The sequence below is a fragment of the Saccopteryx leptura genome, chromosome 5 (genome assembly GCF_036850995.1).
Source record: "Saccopteryx leptura isolate mSacLep1 chromosome 5, mSacLep1_pri_phased_curated, whole genome shotgun sequence".
NCBI classification, from domain to species: domain Eukaryota; kingdom Metazoa; phylum Chordata; class Mammalia; order Chiroptera; family Emballonuridae; genus Saccopteryx; species Saccopteryx leptura.
Window position 1 is genome coordinate 120,839,564 of NC_089507.1, and position 21,872 is coordinate 120,861,435.

At 37.3% G+C, this 21,872-nt stretch overlaps 1 protein-coding gene across 2 annotated transcripts in view; it reads left to right on the forward strand.

Annotated features, from left to right (window-relative positions):
- Positions 1–21,872, forward strand: part of ANKRD26 (ankyrin repeat domain containing 26) — a 103,232-nt gene that overhangs the window by 70,211 nt on the left and 11,149 nt on the right. For both annotated transcript variants that reach the window (XM_066387250.1, XM_066387251.1), the window contains 8 exons: positions 1,697–1,880; positions 2,759–2,896; positions 4,694–5,650; positions 7,751–7,903; positions 11,705–11,775; positions 12,090–12,183; positions 16,740–16,852; positions 18,787–18,916. In XM_066387250.1, coding sequence (XP_066243347.1) covers positions 1,697–1,880; positions 2,759–2,896; positions 4,694–5,650; positions 7,751–7,903; positions 11,705–11,775; positions 12,090–12,183; positions 16,740–16,852; positions 18,787–18,916 — 1,840 coding nt within the window. The remainder of the gene's footprint in view (positions 1–1,696; positions 1,881–2,758; positions 2,897–4,693; positions 5,651–7,750; positions 7,904–11,704; positions 11,776–12,089; positions 12,184–16,739; positions 16,853–18,786; positions 18,917–21,872) is intronic.

The window sequence follows — 21,872 nt, forward strand, 5'->3', positions numbered from 1 at the left end:
AGGGGAGAGGAGCAGGAAGTATCAACTCCCATATGTGCCTTGACCAGGCAAGCCCAGGGTTTCAGACCAGGGACCTCAGTGTTCCAGGTCAATGCTTTATCCACTGTGCCACCACAGGTCAGGCAATAATGTAGCAATTTTTAACAGAGCACACTTCTAGTAGTAAGTTAATGTATACTTTTTTATATCATCATTTGAATGACCATATAGAAGTCCACCATATGGAAACCTCGTTATTTAACAAATAAATTTGGTTGGCTTTTATTATTGTGTATTATAATTAATGCTGCTAGGAATGTCTCTTATATACGTCTCCTGCATTTTTTATTATATACTCTGAGTAAATTTTTCTTCTAATTCAAGTGAGTAGGGGAGACAGAGAGACAGACTCCCACATGCTCCTTGACCGAGATCCATCTGGCAACCCCACTGTGGCCGATGCTCTGCCCATCTCGGGCCATGTTCACAACTGAGCTATTTTTAGCACCTGAGGTAGAGGCTCCACAGAACCATCCTCAGCGTCTTGGACCAATGCACTCGAACCAGTCGAGCCATGACTGTGGGAGGGGGAAGGAGAGAAAGAAGAGGGAAAAGGAGGGTGGAGAAGCAAATGGTCACTTCTCCTGTGTGCCCTGACCAGGAATTGAACCCAGAACATCCACTTGCTGAGCTAATGCTCTACCACTGAGCAAACCGGCCAGGGCTGAATAAAATTTTTAATAGGGTATTATTTGGCTAAGTGTAAGAACTTTTTAAAAGGATCTTGGATTCATATTTCTAAATTGTTTTCAAGATAGTTCCTATTAATTTATATTCCCACCAACAGAATATAAAATGGCTATTTTTCTCAAGACAAAATAATGTTTTTAAATAATGCAGTTTTAGTTTTAATGTATACATGGAATGAAAAGTAAAATGGAAAATGATGACTGGTTAGCTTATCCAGCATCTTCCTTATATATGGATAAAATTAATTCCAAGGTCTGTATTGAAAGCACATATTACTCTTTATTATTGTCTTAATAAAATATGGATCTTGTCTTCCTCCAAAAGAAATTTTAAAGTTATTTATAGAGTAGGCAATAATGAACAAGGTAAGCTGAAAGTGTTTCAGAGGAACAAACGTAGAAAGTGTAGAGCAACAGACATTAGACTCCCTGGGCTTGCCTTGGAGGTCAGTAGTCAGCAGATGTGTCTCGTATAAAAGACAGCTGCACATGCTGACTTACACTGTCAGTCATTTTAGGGGGACCTGAGATATTTTGTGAAGCTGAAATTTTATTTTAGTGAATTCATGTACTTGTTTATACACAACCACTTCTCTTCCTCATTAGTAATTAAATGATCTGTCCAGATGGAAGAGTAATTAGGACTGTGGATAAAGGGTATTGTCAACTCTACCTTTACTGAATAGTTTCACAATTCCTTTCCATACTCTTAACCTCTTAACCTGAATTTCTATTGACTGAAACTTACGAAGAAGCAAAATGTTTTTTCATTCCTGCCTTTCAGGTAGATATATCTTCTGGAAGAGACTGAAGTGAGAAATAAAAACATGAGACTTGGCAAGAAAAAAAATTCAAGAACAGAGAAATTTTTATAAGGATAATAAACCAACATATGTAAAACCAGATCATAAATTAAACTTTTTATTTTCTAACAAAATGAATTTTAACATGAGTGTATTTAACTGCAGATTTACCTTAAAAGAAGAAAAAGAGAAGAGAAGAAATACTGATGTGTTATATGACAAAATTAGGGATCAGTTAAGAAAAAAAGAAGAGCAATATATTAAAGAAGTTGAAATGAACCAACAACTTGAAACCACTCTTAGAGCACTAGAGATGGAGTTGAAGATTGTAAGAAAGAATTTAAATCAGGTAAATTTATCTTTGGGAAAAATTTCTTATTTCTTACATTATTTGATCAATATTAATTATGCCCCTTGGATTTAATGTACATTATGTAGGTTTAAAACAATTCAAAAAAATTGTTATCTCATTCAAAATATGAACTGTCATATATATAATTAAAACTATTAATTTATTGTACTTGGCATCTAATAAACGTTCTATTTATGCTTCTAAAGAAGTAAAAGTTAAATTGAGCTTAAGCATTAACATACATATTAATTTTGGCAGTTTAAAATGTCAACATACAGGCTGAATTGCCTTGACACTGTGATGAACGTAGTCAAATGTTGTCTTGTAAAGCAGTTTTATTTTATAGTACTGTATTTTTGTTTGACAAATTTAGCTGTAATTTAAATTAAGGTTTGAGTTTTTCATGGAAGATCCTTCTGTTTAAAAAGGCTATCTCCTCTCAGTGGTAAAGTGTTGACCTAGCGTGTGGAAGTCCCGAGTTCGATTTCTGTCAAGGGCACACAGGAGAAGCGCCCATCTGCTTCTCCACCCTTCCTCCTCTCCTTCCTCTCTGTCTCTCTCTTCCCCTCCTGCAGCCAAGGCTCCATTGGAGCAAAGTTGACCCAGGTGCTGAGGATGGCTCCATGGCCTCTGCCTCAGGTGCTAGAATGGCTCTGGTTGCAATGGAGCTATGCCCCAAATGGACTGAGCATCACCCCCTGGGATCCCAGTCAAGTGCATATGGGAATCTGTCTCTCTGCCTCCCTGCTTCTCACTTCAGAAAATTTTTTTTAAAAGGCTACCTCCTTTTAACATTTTTTTAAGGTCTGCTCTTAAACTTGTGACTTTCTTTTTTAATGGTATGAGACCAAGAACCTAATGAAATGCATCTCTAGGTTGTAGAAGAGAGAAACGACACTCAGAGGCAACTTGCTCGAGAGCAGAATGCCAGGAAATTACAAGATGAAATTCTGACCAATCACCTTTGCAAACAAAAGGAGATAGGAGTAGCTCATCAGGAAATTAATTCTGAGGTATTTTGTTTAGTCATTTTCAAATGCTCTTGTGTATTTATTTGTATATGTGTGTGTTTGAAAAAAACACAATGCTGTACATATGGAAAATATAAAAGATTTTAAAAGTTGTTTGTATATATACACATAAGCATACACAAACACAGAATCCTGAACCTACTTATCTTTTTAACCTCCACATTCTAGATTGTGATGCTAAATGAGTACATTGATGTATAAAGAAGACGATCTATTATTAATACGTGTAGTTTTTATGACTGTCTATGAAAACATTAGAAAAGTAGAATATCTATGAAATGTTCTTGGGAAAAACAAATTATAGGAATTTAATTTATCCAAATACATGAAGGATTAAAACTCATACTCTGAAATCTCTGTATATTCAAACTGTAAGCTCAATTCTTTTATGGGGTGGCACTTTTGTTCTATTGAATGAAATAATAGTCTTTATTCAAATCCATTGGTCTTCAACTGTGAAGTAGTGACATTCATTATGGCCTCATCCAAAGAGGAGGCTTTTACTATTTTCTACAGGAACTGATAAGCTTTCCATGATCTCAAAAGTATTGCTACTAACAACAGATGCTTCCGTTTTTGGCAGTGACTTTATTTCCTTGACATATTAATAGAGAAGTTAGATTTCACTCCCACTAATGGTAAGGAGGAAAAGTATAGCTAGTTCAGAGATCACATTTTAGATGTCATTCCTCTATTTTTGATAAAAGTAACAATTTGTTCTAAGTAGTATCTTATTTTAGTACAGAGAGCTTTTGATGAGGATGGTATGCCATAATATCTACTTAGTGAATATTTATTGATAAGAATTTTTTCTTGGCCCTGGATGGTGTCTCAGTGGATAGAATGTCAGACCAACATATGGACAACTGGGGTTCAATTCCCGGCCAGGGCAAGGCACACAGGAGAAGCAATCGTGTACTTCTCCGCACCCCCTCCTATTTCCCTTCTCTCTCTCTTCCCCTACTACACCTGGGGCTCCCAAGTGTGGCCCTGGGCACTGAAGCGCATAAGCCTCAGGCACTAAAAATAGCCCGTACTCAAGCATTGGGTCCAGATGGGGTTGCCGGCTGGATCCCAGTCAGGGTGCATGCAGGAGTCTGTCTCAGTATCTCCACTCCTCTCACTTAAGAAGAAGTGACCAAACCAGCTAGGGCCTAAGCTCAATTTTTAAGTGTAGTCAGATATATTATTCTTTTATTTTTGCCTTCTGGGCTTGTGGTAATTCAGAGAAAGGCCTTTCCTATTTATTTATTTATTTATTTATTTATTTATTTATTTATTTATTTTAACGAAAGAAAGACAGAAAGAAAGAGCGATGAGAGGCATCCACTCATAGTTACACCACTTTTAGTTGTTCATTGACTGCTTTCTCATGCATGCCTTAATGAGGCGGGGGGCTCCAGCTGAGCCAGTGACTCCTTGCTTAAGCCAGAGACCTTGGACTCAAGCCAGCGACCATGGGGTCATGTCTATGATCCCACACTCTAACCACCACCCTGCACTCAAGCAGGTTTCGAACCTGGGTCCTCGGCATCCTCACATCAATGCGCTATCTACTATGCCACTGCCTGGTCAGGCAGGCCTTCCCAATTTTGAGGCTCTTAAAAATTCTCTTATGATCCTGTTTTACTTTCATGGGTTTATTATCTTATATTAAACTCTTTTAACTTTGCAGAATTTATACTTTTATAAATTTGGAGGTTATCCTTTAATTTCAAAGGATATCATGATAAGTCGTTTCAATGAGTCTTGGCTATACTCCTTTTCTGTTTTACTTAGGTTTCTGACAGCAATAATAAAGAAGAAGATCTGTTGCATGAAAACCATATGTTGCAGGATGAAATTGCCAAGCTGAAGCTGGAAATAGACACAGTAAAAAATCAGAACCAGGAAATAGAAAAAAAATATATTGAGGACATTGCAATTGTCAAAGAAAATAATGACCATCTTCATAAAACAATGAAACTGAATGAGGAAACATTGACAAACACAATATTTCAATATAATGAACAGCTTAATGTTCTGAGAGCTGAGAATACAATGCTAACCTCTAAACTGGAGAATGAAAAACAAAACAAAGAAAGGCTGGAAACAGAAGTTGACTCATACCAGTCTAGACTGGCTGCTGTTGTGAAAGATCATGAGCAAAGCCAGACTTCAAAAAGAGACCAACAACTTGCTTTCCAAAGAGCAAGAGACGAATGGTTTTGCTTACGGGACAAATTGAATTTTGATCTGTCTAACCTAAAAGATAGCAATGAGATTCTTTCTCAACAACTTTCTAAAGCTGAAAGTAAATTAAGTAACCTGGAAATTGAACTTCAGCACACAAGAGATGCTCTCAGAGAAAGGACGTTGGTTTTAGAAGGTGTACAAAGAGACCTAAGCCAAACAGAGTGTCAAAAAAAGGAATTTGAACACATGTATCAAAAGGAACAAGGTAAAGTGAATAAATACATTGGAAAGCAGGGATCCTTAGAGGAGAGATTATCTCACCTACAAAGTGAAAATATGTTGCTTCGACAGCAACTGGAGGATGCTCACAACAAAGCTGAAAAAAAAGAGAAGACAGTAATTAATATCCAAGATCAGTTTCAGGATATTATTAAAATATTTCAAGCTGAAAGTGAAAAACAAAGTATTATGCTGAATGAAAGAAATAAGGAGTTAATCAATGAATGTAATCATTTAAAAGAAAGAATGTATCAGTATGAAAATGATAAAGCGGAAAGAGATGTAAGTATCCAGAAAGATAAATATTTTTTTAATTTCTTCAAAAAATTCAAACTAATATTTAATGTTAGCTAAAAGTTGAATCTAGTTTGAATATTAAATATATATACATTAGACCCTGGCCAGTTGGCTCAGTAGATAGAGCGTCAACCCGGTGTACATACATCCGAGTTCGATCCGGAGTCAGGGCACACATGTAAAGCACTTCTCCCTCTCTTTCTCTCTCTCTCCCCCTCTCACAGATAGTGGCTTCATTGGTTTGAGTCAGTCTCAGGCACTGAGGATAGCTCAGTTGATTTGAGCATCAGCCCAGATGGGAGTTATAATAAATATATATTATAAATGTGTTTGCTCTATCAGCTTAGAAACTGACATTGTAGCCTGACCAGGTGGTGGCGCAGTGGATAGAGCGTCGGACTGGGACGCGGAGGACCCAAGTTCGAAACCCCAAGGTCACCGGCTTGAGCACGGGCTCATCTGGCTTTAGCAAGGGCTCACCAGCTTGAGCGCAGGGTCTCTGGTTTGAGCGTGGGATCATAGACATGACCCCATGGTCTCTGGCTTGAGCCCAAAGGTCGCTGGCTTGAGAAAGGGGTCCTGGTCAAGACACATATGAGAAAGCAATCAATGAATAACTAAGGAGTTGCAACAAAGAATTGATGCTTCTCATCTCTCATCCCTCCTGTCTTGTCTGTCTGACCTCACCTGTCCCTCTCCCTGACTCTCTCAGTCTCTGTCAAAAAAAAAAACACACAAAAAAAACTGATATTGTATACAACTAATGAAAATTAGAATTGAGAAGTGCTTTGTTATGAGTAAAGACATTGTGTTACCCATGAAATTTTAAGAGTTCAAGTTATAGATTGTTAATAGGTATAGATTGATATAAATTTAATCTTAACTAATTAAAGAACTTTAATCTCTCTGTCACCACATTTTCATACCATCATGAATCAGATAAATGAAGATACTCATACCTAAAACAAGTATTTTGAAATTAAGATTCAATTAAGCAGATTATTGTGGTTAATTTCAGATTTCCCAGATGAAGTGTAGATGTTGTATCTTATAGTACCTTTCCTTCAGTTGCTTATATATATATTTTAGTTGGTATAATGTTATTTTTATTTATGTCAATTTGAATTAAATTTGGAAATATTTCAATCTCAAGTAATATGTTTCTATGACCTTTCAACTCTTTAAAGGCATCTATTTTTTATTAAATTATAATTTGGGACAAATGTGATGAGTTTTAGCAAAACTATACTTGATTTAATCTTTCACTACTATTTACAATTTTCTTTGAATATTTGTACAAATAATTTGCTCATTCTTCTCATTTCAAGACCCAGTTACTATCAGTTGGAGATAAGTTTGTCCAGTACAGAGAGATTTATAGCTTTCTGTGATTTATTAATTTGACATTGACTGTCCGTTTCAGACTAGTGCAGGGTGGCAGGGTTTATGTGCAGCAGGGAGGGAGGTCAAGGCCAGGTTACCAAGGACCCTGACAGGATCTGCTGGAAGGATTTGAGCAGGGGATATTCATATGTGAGGAACTCTGGAGTTAATTGAAGCCTCATAAAAAAAAGAGAGAGAGAGAAAATGTTCCACAATGTTGAATTTACTACCACTGATCCACCTACATACAGATTTCTCTTTGAGATGTCAGTAGATTGTGAAGCTTTGAGATTCATTGGTGGGGAGCTAAGAGTGGGAAGAATCAGTTGTAAGTAACCTAATACTGATTAGGTAGGAGGATTGATTATGTTGTCTGTGTCTTCAACCTGATGAAGTAAAGACACACATTCCTATGTGTCCATATGAGGAAAAGAAGATGAATTAATGTATGTGATGATTTTTCCAGTTATAATCTGTTAATAATATATGACTCTTAAGACAGTACATCCAGAGTGGGGCAAAAGTAGGTTTACAGTTGTTTGAATGAAAAATAATACAGCAATAAATAATACAAGAACAAACTCTGTCTTATATACAATGATAAACCTTCTTTTGTTCTGTCCTGTATGTGAAGTTACATATTATTAACATAATTTAATAGTAATGTAATTTATAAAATCAGTAACAGAAGTATCTTACTAGGCAGTTGTGAGACAACTTCAACAAGAACTGGCCGATACCCTAAAAAAACAATCCATGTCAGAGGCTTCACTGGAGGTTACATCTCGTTATCGTATGAATTTAGAAGATGAGACACTAGATTTAAAGAAGAAATTAGATCAAAGCAGATGTCAAGTATGTATGAAATTTAACATCTCATTACTTAATCTATAGTTGGTTAAATAAAGTGTTTTAGGATACTAACTTTCATGGGCAGCTTTCTTTTGTATTTTTATTGTAATTAATTTATTATAATTTTATTATCATTAGAATGCACTTCTTAAACCCTGGCCTTTATTCTGCCACTTGTATTTTATATTTCTTCTTATAATATTTACCTTTAGGAAAGTTGAGAACTATGCATCATTATTCATAGAAGTCAAGAGACTTGTTTTTCTACTAAACAGTCTTTTTAGTGATATTTCCATTATGATGAGGCACCCAGATGAAAGCAGAGGATAATGTTTAGTGGAATGTTCCATAAAATCATTTTATTTCTTATCACTTTTGTGAATGGTTATAAAACCTCTGTTTATTTCATAGATTTCAAAATAACTTGTACAGGAAAGCCATTATTCAAACCAGTTGAAGTATACATTTCCTTCATTTTCTCTCACTTAGATATACTATAAAAGCATGGAAATGTTCATATCATTATAGTATGTACATCCACATCAGAGAATTAAGAAAGTTAAATCGAGATCCACCATTGGATTTTTAAAAAGAAACTTGTATTGATATAGTTCATGTATCATTTAATTTGCCCATTTAAATTGTACAATTCAATATTTTTTAATATATTCACAGAGTTGTGCCTCTATCATCTCAATCAATTATAGAACATTAACAAAGTTTTTTTATAGAGAACATTTTTATCACCCCAAAAGCAAACTCCACATCTCTTAACGCTCACTCCCAGCTTCTCATCTTCCCCAGGCCCAGGCAACAGCCCATCTTTTCTCTGTCTGGATTTGCCTATTCTGGATATTTCCTGTAAATGGAATCACACAGTATGCAGTCTTTTGTGACTGGCTTCTTTCACTTAATATCACATTTTCAGGGTTCAGCCCTATTATCACACATGTCAAAATCCTATTTATTTATTTTTATTGCTGACCAATACTTCATTGAGTGGCTAAACCAGTTATCCCTTCATCAGTTGATGGAACTTTGTTTGTTTTCACTTTTTGGCTGTTAATTATTCCACTATAAACATGAATGTACAAGACATTGTGTGAAGATATATTGTCATTTCCCTGCCATTACAATTGATCGGGCTGATTTGAGCATCCCCTGGCCTTGCCCGTGCCATCCATTCTGTCCTTTCCGTCTCCGTTTCTCTTGCCTAGTCTTCCACCTGTTCGGCTCCGGCTCCCATCCATTCTGTCCTTTCCGTCTCCGTTTCTCCTGCCTAGTCCTCCACCTGTTCAGCTCCGGCTCCCATCCATTCTGTCCTTTCCGTCTCCGTTTCTCTTGCCTAGTCCTCCACCTGTTCGGCTCCGGCTCCCATCCATTCTGTCCTTTCCGTCTCCGTTTCTCCTGCCTAGTCCTCCACCTGTTCGGCTCCGGCTCCCATCCATTCTGTCCTTTCCATCTCCGTTTTCTTGCCTAGTCCTCCACCTGTTCGGCTCCGGCTCCCATCCATTCTGTCCTTTCCGTCTCCGTTTCTCTTGCCTAGTCCTCCACCTGTTCAGCTCCAGCTCCCATCCGTTCTGTCCTTTCTGTCTCTGTTTCTCCTGCCTAGTCCTCCACCTGTTCGGCTCCGGCTCCCATCCATTCTGTCCTTTCTGTCTCTGTTTCTCCTGCCTAGTCCTCCACCTGTTCGGCTCCGGCTCCCATCCATTCTGTCCTTTCCGTCTCCGTTTCTCTTGCCTAGTCCTCCACCTGTTCGGCTCCAGCTCCCATCCGTTCTGTCCTTTCTGTCTCCGTTTCTCTTGCCTAGTCCTCCACCTGTTCGGCTCCGGCTCCCATCCATTCTGTCCTTTCCGTCTCCGTTTCTCTTGCCTAGTCCTCCACCTGTTCGGCTCCAGCTCCCATCCGTTCTGTCCTTTCTGTCTCCGTTTCTCCTGCCTAGTCCTCCACCTGTTCGGCTCCGGCTCCCATCCGTTCTGTCCTTTCCGTCTCCGTTTCTCCTGCCTAGTCCTCCACCTGTTCGGCTCCGGCTCCCATCCGTTCTGTCCTTTCCGTCTCCGTTTCTCTTGCCTAGTCTTCCACCTGTTCGGCTCCGGCTCCCATCCATTCTGTCCTTTCCGTCTCCGTTTCTCCTGCCTAGTCCTCCACCTGTTCGGCTCCGGCTCCCAATAGCTCCTGCTCCGTGCAGCGTTCTCTGACCGTCCTAGCGCTCATCAACCTCGTTCTTTTCAGCACTAGTCATCTTGTTTGTGCAGAACAATTCAGTCCTTAGTTTTATGTTGTTTTCATTTATTTCATGAGAGATAATATTGCTTTGTAAATATAAATTTGTCCCTGGTGTATATTATTTGATATGATGGTATCTATCTTTGAATAAATTAGAAATATTTTAGCTTATCTATTATTAGGATAAAGTCATGTTATACCAAACTGATACTTTCTTCTTAAAGACATTGATATAATTAAGCTTTTATTCTCAATGTAGTTTAAGCATTTAAATGTAATATAATAGTTTTTAAATCAGAAGCTCAATTTTTTTTTTTTTTACCTCACTGTAAGAGAAAGAAATATCGAAATCAGCCTTTCTTTACTTATGCTGCCGGACTGGGGTTACAGATTTAAAGCCCTTTTCCAACTGTAAAGCCCTGAGAACAGCGTTTCTGGTACGCCATCCCACGTCACCCTCGTCTGTGCATCAGAGTCCTTGCCAAAGCAGCCAGCGTAAACAGTGCTGGAATGAAGTGATGGGAACTCTGAGTCAGCAGTAGAGTTTGTTATTCCCCTGTCAGTGCCTTTACTCTGCCTGTCACAGTCGTGTACATAATGTCCTCAGTCCAAGAGGTGCTGTTTGCCTAATAGCTCACAGTGCTTGCTTACTGAGTAGTGCAGAGAGAAAGTAAGTTATAAATTATTATTGGCAGAAAAAAGTACTAATGACTTGTGGAATTGGTGAAAGCTTTCTGAGTACTTGGGACGTATCCTGGGCCTCATGCTCCCCTTTTGCTGCCTTTGTCATTGGTATGAAGAATGATTTCAGTGTGACCACTTCCATTGGCATGCCATCTGTTTAAAGGATAACATTTTATTAGAACATAAAATGCAGTGACAATAATAATGCTGACTGCATACCCTTCATGTGCACTGTGGGCCACATACTCTCCTAAGTACTTTATGTGTATTCCCTAACTTAATCTTTCCAGTATCCCAGTATTATCTCCATTCTACAGATGAAGAAACTGAGACACAGGAAATATAAGTAATTTTCTCAAAACGACACAGGTAATACCTGATGGGCTTGGGATTCAAACCCAGGCATTCTGGCTCCGATGCACATACCGCCTCTCCAGCTAGTCCACCAAGCACTTGGTTGTCACCAAAAGCAGCACATTAACTCTCACAATCACAAGTGGTCATTCATACTTGTGATTATTTAAAATTATAGTTGGTCCTTAGCATACAAAAATGTTTATCATAAAGTAATTTTCTATTTTTCCCCATTGAACAATTTATAAGTGTATTTAATTATCTGATAAAATAAAATGTAAATGCATGAATCATGTCTTTGTTGTAGTATTAGAGAAGAGGTTGGCCATCTTTACCGTAAAGGAGCGTGTAGTCAGTATTTCAGGTTTGTGGGCTGTGTGGTCTCTGGTGTCACAACTCAGCTCTGCTGATTTAGCGAAGTCGCCACAACACAATGCAGATGGAAGAGTGTGGCTGTGTTGCAATGAAATTTTAGTTACAGAAACAGATTTGTACTATTGTTATTATCAGTAGCTCAAAGTGTTTTTTTCTCTATTTCAGCTGCAAGAAGCACAGGATCAGTGTACAGCGGCTGTAAGATGTGCAGAGGAGACGCAGAATCACAGACAAAGGTATAATTTAAAGCAGCACAGAACATGACATTAGCATTTATAAAGCTGATGAGCAGTGTAGCATGACAACTACATCAGATAAGCTGGATAAATATTCCAGCTCTGAGCTGGTTTAGAATGCGTGATTTGTGTACATTACCTCTAAATTTTGAACGTTATCCACAAAACACAACTAGAAAAACAGTACAGTTACCAAATCATCTCTTCAAATTTTAAGATTTTTTGTAATTTCACCTTCAGATATTTGTTTAGAAATTATGTGGTATTTTTTAAATCTATGTGTGAGAATAATTATTTTAAAATATGCTTTTTAGGCTTGAAATTGAAAATGCTAAGTTAAAAGTTACGATCAAAAAGCAAACACACAAACTTGAACAGCTTCAGACAAACCTGTTAGAAACAAATTTGGTAAGTCAATCTTTTCATTTCTATCATGCTGAAAAGAAACTTTAATTTCTCTAGTAGTTGGATACAAGATATTTTGAACAATATGAAAGTCCAACTGATAAAACTTTATTGTATTCATATGATACTACTTGCTACCAATACTGTAATTCCTCTTTATAGAGGAAGTTGTCTGAATTCATAAAATTAATTATTTTAATAGTAAGATTTTAAGAAAAATAATTGTGATAGTCTTAAAGCAATATTTGATATATATGACATTTTGTTTATCCATTCACTTGTCCAACATTTAGGTTTTTCCAGCTTTTGACTGCTGTTGATAATACTGCTATAGACATTGGAATAAAAATATTTGTTTGAGTCCATAAGTGGGAGTAATGATTTAATCTAAAATTCTGAATTTCTCTTATAATCTAACTAAACCCTTCAGTGAGATTTTGAGAACAAATTACTTTTAATGTTCTAATTTTTCCCTTCATCAAGAATGAATATTTGGTCAGCCTGACCAAGCAGTGGCGCAGTGGCTAGAGCACCGGACTGGGATGCGGAGGACCCAGGTTCGAGACCCCGAGGTTGCCAGCTTGAGTGCGGGCTCATCTGGTTTGAGCAAAGCTCACCAGCTTGGACCCAAGGTCGCTGGCTCGAGCAAGGGGTTACTCGGTCTGCTGAAGGCCCGTGGTCACGGCACATATGAGAAAGCAATCAATGAACAACTAAGGTGTCACAACAAAAAACTAATGATTGATGCTTCTCCTCTCTCTCCGTTCCTGTCTGTCTGTACCTATCTATCCCTCTCTCTGACTCTCTCTCTGTCTCTGTAAAAAAAAAGAATGAATACTAGGTCATTGTGCAAATGTTTTCCAAAAGCATTGTATTTTTTTTCTTTTCTGGATTTAAAACAGCAAAGAGACACAGTGAAAACATAGAAATCGCTGTTCAACCAGGCCTTACATGGCAGCATAGTATTTCTAGCATTGCAAGTCTAGAGGCTATTTATTTTCTATTCACTTGTGTTAATCAGCCTTGCAAAGATTTAAGAACCCATTCTCAGAAAAGATGTGTGTGTAATCCAGGAATCCAATTTATTGATGAATGGTGAAAATCACATAACTATTTTACTAAGCAAAACAGGATTCTCCTGACATACATACTGTCCTCTGTAGGAGAGGCTACATATGATTTAAGGTTAGAAGGTTGCACTGTGAACCCTAAGTGGAGCAATGAGGTGGATATAGTTACCAGTTAGTTTCTTACAGTCTCAATAGCTAGGTGTATGCAGTTTCCTTACACAGAAATACCTGTCGGGGAACTAGAACATTGTGTTCACTGGTCCTTCTTGTGGCTGAAGAAACGTTGAAAATTATTTTTTGTAGACTTTATATGAATAAGTCATATTGCATTAGCATACTTTTTGTACAAGTGAAATGATAATATGTTGATAAGGAGTCTTCTGTGAGTGAAAGTGACAGGGTTGTCACCTTACAGTTTCATACAGAAATCTACTATGGTATCAAAAAATTGCAAAATTCATAAGAATACTCCAAGTTGATTAAGCTTATACAAAAATAATGAGGGATTATTTTTGTAGATAAAATGAGTTGGGTTTATGACATAGAATTATTAGTCACCATAAGGTCTGTCCTATGAATCAAAAATTTAATAAGAGGCAGCTTTCAACCAATTTAATCAATAGCCCTAACTTCTCTAGAAGGTTTTTATCTTATGTATCCTCAGCCAGGGACAACCTGGGTTAAGATATTTGATGAACACAATGTTGAGGTGAAGAGTCTGAATTGGCAAGAAGAAGGTAGCTCTAGCTTTCTCAAGCCAGCACACAGTGTAATTGAGTATGCAGGGAAAAGAACTTCCAACAGGCTTCCACTCCATACGTCAGGCATCAGTGGAACAGGAAATTTTTTTAAAAGGAAGGCAAATAATTTCTAATTGGATGCTTGTGAAAAACTTTTACTTACAGGAGAAAAACAAGACAGAATATGCTGATCAAATCCTAAAGGTGAAATTGTCCCCAAAATCAGAAAATAACACTACACTCATAGTAAGACCATAGGAATCAACATAAAATGTACAAGTTTAGCTATCTGCACAGATTATTCATACCTAGTCACAGTTTGTGAGTGTGTGGTTGAGGACATTGTCTGTGAGGAACTAGAAGGAGAAAGAAAAATGCAGGTGACTTCAGTGAAGGGATCAAGGCTGGAAATGTTGGTTAGGGCTTCTGGTTTGAAGTGTTGGGGTTTAAGGAACTCTGAGAGAATTTTTTAAAAAGAACAGAAAGCATCAAAGACTGACTGGGTTACTGTTTGGAACTGAATTGGGGTTAGAGGAGCCGAGGGAGGGTGTGTGTGGTTGTGATTTTCAGTCGCTGCTGAGAAGTAAAGCAGGATAAGGACTAAGAAAAAAGACCCTCGGAGATAGGTTAGTGCAATTATAGGATTGAAAGTCAGGTTTTATGTAAAAGAAGAGAACAAGTGGTGAAAATCAGAGTATGTGGGTGAGACCCAGCATTAAAGAATGTTAGGGTTTAATGGAAGGGGGAACAGGATGATAGATATAAAAGCTTTGAGCCTGACCAGGTGGTGGCACAGTGGATAGAGCGTCGGACTGGAATGTGGAGGACCCAGCTTTGAAACCCCAAAGTCGCTGGCTTGAGTGTGGGCTCATCTGCTTTGAGCAAGGCTCACCAGCTTTGAGTCCAAGGTGGCTGGCTTGAGCAAGGGGTCACTTGCTCTGCTGTAGCCCCCCCCCCCCCCCCCAGTGAAGGCACATATGAGAAAGCAATCAATGAACAACTACGGCAGTGGTTCTCAAAGTGTGTGCCAAGGTACACTAGTGCACCCTAGAAGATTTCCAGGTGCGCCCTATGGTATTCCAGAGAAATATGTGCCTGTTGGGGACCAAAAACCAACCGGGTTTTTGGAGTTTAGATTTTTAGAGGACAGAGGTGTGGAGAATTGGCTGTAAGCTGACAGTCTGCCCAACCCCCCACCTCACTTGCCTAATTAGGTTGCAAAAGGCTGTTAAGCTGTGGTGCTGGATTGTTTACACTACCCCCCATGTTCCTGGGAAAGACTAGAGGCAAGTTTCTTCTATCCTTTGTTTGGTGTAAAGGTAAGATGATATGTATGGCGGGGGTTTTCTGCACTCAATACAAGAGTAAAAAGAGAGGAACTCTTCAATGTATTGATGAAGAAATGAGAGTTTACCTTTCAAATGTATGCCCAAACATTGAAGAAATTGCTAGGACACATCAGGCTCATGTTTCTCATAAACACAAGAATGAAAAAACTTAACACATTTGCGCCGGGACCTGCCGAATTTACTAAATCTTACTAAGAATGTGTCTATATATATAAAAAGATAACTTTTTTGTCTTTTTTTCTTATTTTTTAACCCCTCTATTCTAAAAAGCATAACTCGAAAAATGGAATATAAAAATGTTTTTTAATGTCAGAAGAAATTTAATTTTGTCATATTTATTTCATTTAATTACCATAAAAGCACGCTTGGACTTTATATTTTTTTCTTTAATATTTGACTTAATTATTATGACATATTTCTCAGAAATTTGTATATAGTGCACCTACAATTATTTGTAGGATTTTATATGTGCCCCGACTTCAAAACGTTTAAGAACCACTGAACTAAGGTGCCACAACTAAAAATTAATGCTTTTCATCTCTCTCCCTTCATGTCTGTCTGTCCCTATCTGTCCCTCTCTTTGTCTCTGTCACAAAAAATAAAATAAAATAAAAAGCTATGAGCCTGACCTGTGGTTGCGCAATAGGATAAAGCTTCAGCCTGGAAATGCTGAGGTCGCTGGTTCGAAACCCTGGGCTTGCCTGGTCAAGGCACATATGGGAGTTGATGCTTCCTGCTTCTCTTCTCTCTCTCTCCCTCTCTCCTCTCTAGAAATGGAATAAATAAAGTCTTTAAAAAATAAAAATAAAATAAAAAGCTATGAGAATCAAGTTAATGTATTTATAAAATATAGTAAAGACAAGCATAATTTAAAGAAAAAGGTGTTTAATAGAAAAGGGGAAGTTGAAACTATGGACCAATGCTTAGAATGAGAGCCTTTCTCATCCTAAAGTCAGGTCATCATCATAAGGTAATGGGAATTTTTCAAAGATTCTTTAGATGTGATTTTATAGATCCTGGAATATTTTGAACTATTAATGAAAATGTTTCTAGGACATCTTTGGAATCTAAAATGTCAATATAGCCACTCTATTAAAAAACTTTAACAGTATTTTATATGTAAAAGCCTCTATTTTAATAAGTTTTGACAATTTAAATTCCAGAACAAAAGTGATGAAAATGCAAAGTCTATTTAAGCTGCTGTTAAGAAGTCATTATTTTTGAAATTTGCCATTAACATCAGGTTTATAAACTATATTTTATAAACTTCTCTATTTAAAAAACTGTCTAAACATTATTCCTGAACTCATGAGATAATATTTTTTTTGAGATAATATTTTTAAGAAAGAAGAGAGAGTGTTAGTTTTTAAAATAACTTTTAAAAAAAATGTTTTTCTAAGTCTCAGGATGAAAAGGAACAATTAAAGAAACACATTGAGTTAAAACAATCTCTAGAATATAGCTTGGATCAAGAAGTGAAGAAAAATAATGAATTAGAAAAAGAGATTACCAGGTAAGATTTTAATATTTCAGATCATTTATACCATTAATTAACTGTCATTTTACTTCGTTAAAACCAAAATACAAATTTATTAATTTATTTTCTATCTGTGATTTTCATAACTGAACGTGGCCTATTTAAAAATTTACTGTATCTCTCTCCATTCCTGTCTGTCTGTCCCTATCTATCCCTCTCTCTGACTCTGTCTCTGTAAAAAAAATATAAATAAATAAATAAATAAATAAAAATAAAAATAAAAATTTACTGTAGAATCTCACAGCACAATCTGAAATCTTTTTGAATTCCAAAATATTATACTTTCTCTTTAATGATTCCTAAAACAATAATGAGAATGTCCTTTACATCCTAGAAACTGAACTTTTATGTCTACCTTAAATTCATACTTCTGTAAGATGTCTTTGCTCTCTTTGGTAATCTTTTCTTCTTTTAGTAGTGTGCTTCCCTTCAGCATTCCAGTAGTTTAATATCTAAAACCCTATCTGTGTCATTGTTTAATAACATCAAAAATTATCTTGATTTGGCTTTTGTTTCTTATCTCCTTTTTTAGTAATAAAATTATCACACATACAAAAATGCATGTATAATGTTTTTTTCACTTACATAAAAAAAATAACTGCATCATTCTCAATGTCCAAGAAGCCCTCACATGCTTCCTTTTAGTTTATTTGCCGAGAACTTAAGTTTGTTCTCTGATTCGCATCAATGTTTTTCCGCTCATTTTTGTGTTGCTCCATTGTTTTGCATCCCAGTCGTTTAGTTAACATTGTGCTAGCAAAGATCTCTTCTTAAAACAGTCTTGAAGGGACTGTTACATAATTATTTCTGATTTATTTTCTTCTAAAGCAATTATTTCTGATTTATTTCTCCTATCCCTCTCCGAATTTCCCTTCAACTCAGACTTCAAAGATTTTTATTTCCTCCTTCTCTTTTTATTTCCAATGATCTGCTTGATGTTTTTGTTAGTTCTTCCTTCTTGTAGACTGTCGTCAGTAGGTACCAAAAGGTATTTTTGTATCTTTTCAAAACACTCTTATATAATTATGCTTTTCTTCTTTACCTTGGATAATGATCTCTGGTTTCTAGTTGATGTCTAATGATAGGTGAATGTTTTTTATAAACATACTAAAATGAATGTTAATAATAATAACTTATTGCCTGACCAGGCGGTGGTGCAGTGGATAGAGCATTGGACTGGGATGTGGAGGATCAGATTCGAGACCCCAAGGTCACCAGCTTGAGTGCGGACTCATCTGGTTTGAGCAAGGCTCACCAGCTTGAGCCCAAGGTCGCTGGCTCGAGCAAGGGGTCACTAGGTCTGCTATAACTTTCTATCTGTAATTTTCATAACTGAGCAATGTGTCCTATTTAAAAATTTACTGTAGAATCTCATGGCACAATCTGAAATCTTTTTGAATGCCAAAATATTATTCTTTCTCTTTAATGATTCCTAAAACAATAATGAGAATGTCCTTTGCATCCTAGCAACTGAACTTTTATGTCTACCTTAAATTCATATTTCTGAATTTGTAGCCCCCCGCCGTCAAGGCACATATATGAAATCAATGAATGAACAACTAAGGAGCCGCAACGAAGAGTTGATGCTTCTCATCTCTTTTCCCTTCTGTCTGACTGTCCCTATCTGTCCCTCTCTCTGACTCTCTCTGTCTCTGCCACAAAATAATAATAACTTATTTATAAGAACTCTATATAGTTACAATTTAGTAACAATGTTAATTCTGTATCATGTATATCATTAAATTTTTTCATCTTATTTACATAAATTAGTATGCTTTCAAACAATATTAAGTTGGAACAAATGAAAGTATAATAATTTATAGATTAGTTTTATATTATAAGATAGAGTGTAATATCTGTTTAAATAATTATTAAACATTTATTCTTAACAAATTTGTACATTTCTGCAGACTTAAGGAACTCTTAAATATTACAAAAAGGAAGTTAAATGAATATGAAAATCAAGAACTTAGTTTCCCTGGAAATTTAAAACCGAATCAAATTGAAATGGATATTCAGATTAATATGTTAAAACATAAGGTAACTTTTAATAAGTTTTGGGACCTCAAAATCTCCTAATTTGGGGAAATAAAATCATTCAATGCTTTGAGCAATGAAATATTGATTTTTCTATTAATTTTATAGACAGTATCAGTGAAAACAACAGCTTTTTTTTTCATCTTACTATAAAAGGAAACATTTTATATCAATGGGCTCACAATACATGGTCCTTCAGGAATGCCTTTTTTATTTAGCATCATTTTCAAAATACGACTATTTTGCAGCATGTATCATCAGTTCTTTATTTCTATTTATTGCTGAGTAACATTTCATTATATGGAGAGACCACATTTTTTTAATCTATTCATTATTTGATGGACCTTTAGGTTGTTTGCACTTTTTGGCCTTGTTAGTAAAAATTGCTGGCTTATATATTTAACCTTTTGAGGAACTGCCAGACTGTTTTCCAAAGTGGCTGCACCATTTTACATTTTCAGTCACAGTATATGAGAATTCCAATTTGTCTACTCTCTTATTTATTTTAAGTGAAAGGAGGGTAGATATAATGATAGACTCCCACATGCACCTCGACTAGGATCTACCCAGCAACCCCTGTCTGGAGCCGATGCTCGGATCAACTGATCTATTCTTAGTGCCTGAGGCTGATGCACTCAGACCAACTTGGACCAACCAAGCTATCCTCAGCACCCAGGATGACACTCGCTCGAATCAATCGAGCCACTGGCTGCTGGAGGGGTGGAGGGAGTGAAGGAGGAGTGGGGGGGAGATAGAAGCAAATGGTTGCTTTTTTTATGTGCCCTGACCGGGAATCAAACCTGGGACTTCCATATGCCAGACTGACTCTCTATCCACTGAGCCAGCTGGCCAGGACATAGCACACTCCTATCGACACTTGCCATTATCTGTTTTTTATAATAGCCAATTAGTGAGTATGAAGTGGCATTTCATTATTGTTTTGATACGCAGTTTTCTAATGACTAATGATGTTGATCATTTTTTCACATGCTTATTTATTTGTATGTCTTTTTTGAATAACTGTCTATTCAATTCCTTTGCCCAATTGATAGTCATTTTATTATTGAAGAGTTCTTTATATAGCTTAGATAAAAATTCTATATTAGATATAGGATTATGAAATATTTCTTCCATTCAGTATCTCACCTTCTCACTTTCTTTATGGTATCCTTTAGAGCACAGAAATTTTTTATTTTGATGAAGTCCAGTTAATCTATTTCTGTCTTTTGGTTTCCTGTCTTAGAAACAATATCCAAATGCAGTCATGAAGATATGTACCTATGTTTTCTTCTCAGGGTTTTATACATTTTGAGTTAACGTTTATATATGGCATGAGGTAGAAGCCTATTTTTTGCATGTTGGTAATCCAGTTGTCCCAGTACCATTTGTTAAAATGACTATTTACATCTGATTTCATTGTTTGGCACCCTTGTGAAAAAGTACTTGGCCATAAATACGAGGGTTAATTTATGGATTCTTTCTTCTCAGTCATTGATCATGTGTCTTCCCTTATGCCAGTACCAAATCAAATTTTGCTAGAACCCTTTCCCAGTCATCTTGCATATTACCAGTTGTTTTATATAATAATAACAAGGCAGTGTAGTAGATAGAATGTCTTCGACTCTACTTTTGTGGCAATGTTTAGGTTCTTAATAAAGCCTGTGGCTGCTTGTGTTTTGCTGACTGTGTGATGTGATGAGAAAGTAGGCTTACAAAAATAATGCCCATTTTTCCTTTATTTTCCTTTATTTTCTCCATTCGAATCTCTAGGCTCTAACCCAGTGCCTCCCACTTTACTCCCACTGCCATTAAATCCCGGTGATAGGATCTGCTGACTTAGCCCGCCATTTACTTCATTATGTGTAAGTCATAATGTAGGGACTCCTCAGCAGATTCCACTGACTAGGAAGGAGGAGATCTCGAGAATGTCCACTTTCCTCTTTGGAAACCTCTCAATTTGAAATTTCAGTATTCTAAAGCCCATTGTGTGCTATGTACACACACTGTGGGATAACATAAAGATGAGATGGCCTTACCCTCCCAACAAACAAGCCTCAAGTAAGGTAGAGGAGAAGTTGTATGTAACTAGTGCCAAAGGACTCTACAGTTGTTCTACCACTGAGATTTAAAATGATGTTATAATGTTCTCCATTTCCTCGCTGAGGAAAGGAGACGTGGTTCCACCCACGGGATGCTGCCCGTGGCCCTTGGCTGTCCCTCTGAACGCCGCGTTCTGTCCTCCGCATGCGCAGTGACCTGTGTCTGCGGCGCTTTCCTCAGCCCGCCCCAACAGGTCACCTGAGGCCACAGGCCTCTTTATTACGCACTGTCCTGGTCTCCTCTCATCCAGGCTAGCAAGCAAGGCTTTACTGCTGAAGTTCTTGTAGAAGCTTTGAGTTTCCTGTGGATTTCATTGGGGCTCAGGCATTAGAAAAGCCTCCCTCACAAATTGTTTTGAGATGAGCTGTCCACCTTGGGCTGCCTGGAGCTGTTGCAGGACCCTGCCTTCCAAATCCTTCTGTTCTGAAAACCCTTCAAGGAAATTGAAGCAGCACCTTAAGTCCTTCCAAGGTTTCAGGGTTTTCCAGGCTTGGCTTCATCCTTAGACCAGGGTTTCCAGGAAGCTGTGTCTTTATTTTAGCAGTATTGACAACTGGACACGTGGAAGAGGCTATAGATGGGGATTGGATATTTGAAAGCAGTGAGTCCTGGCTCTCTCATATTTAATAGTCTCTTTAGTTTATCTTTCTCACTGATTTCACTGTCAGCGCTACATTCTTCCTCCAGGATCCAGTGCCATTTTGTTCACTCTCCCAGAAGCCCTTGCTGTCACCTCTGCTTCGGGGCCATCAGGCCTCTGCATTCGTCTCTTGGAGGCCCTTGTGGCTGTCATTCTCAGCTTGTCCACATTACTTCAGGGCCCTGCATGTGGGGCAGCTGTGTTAGGTTTGCTGCTGGT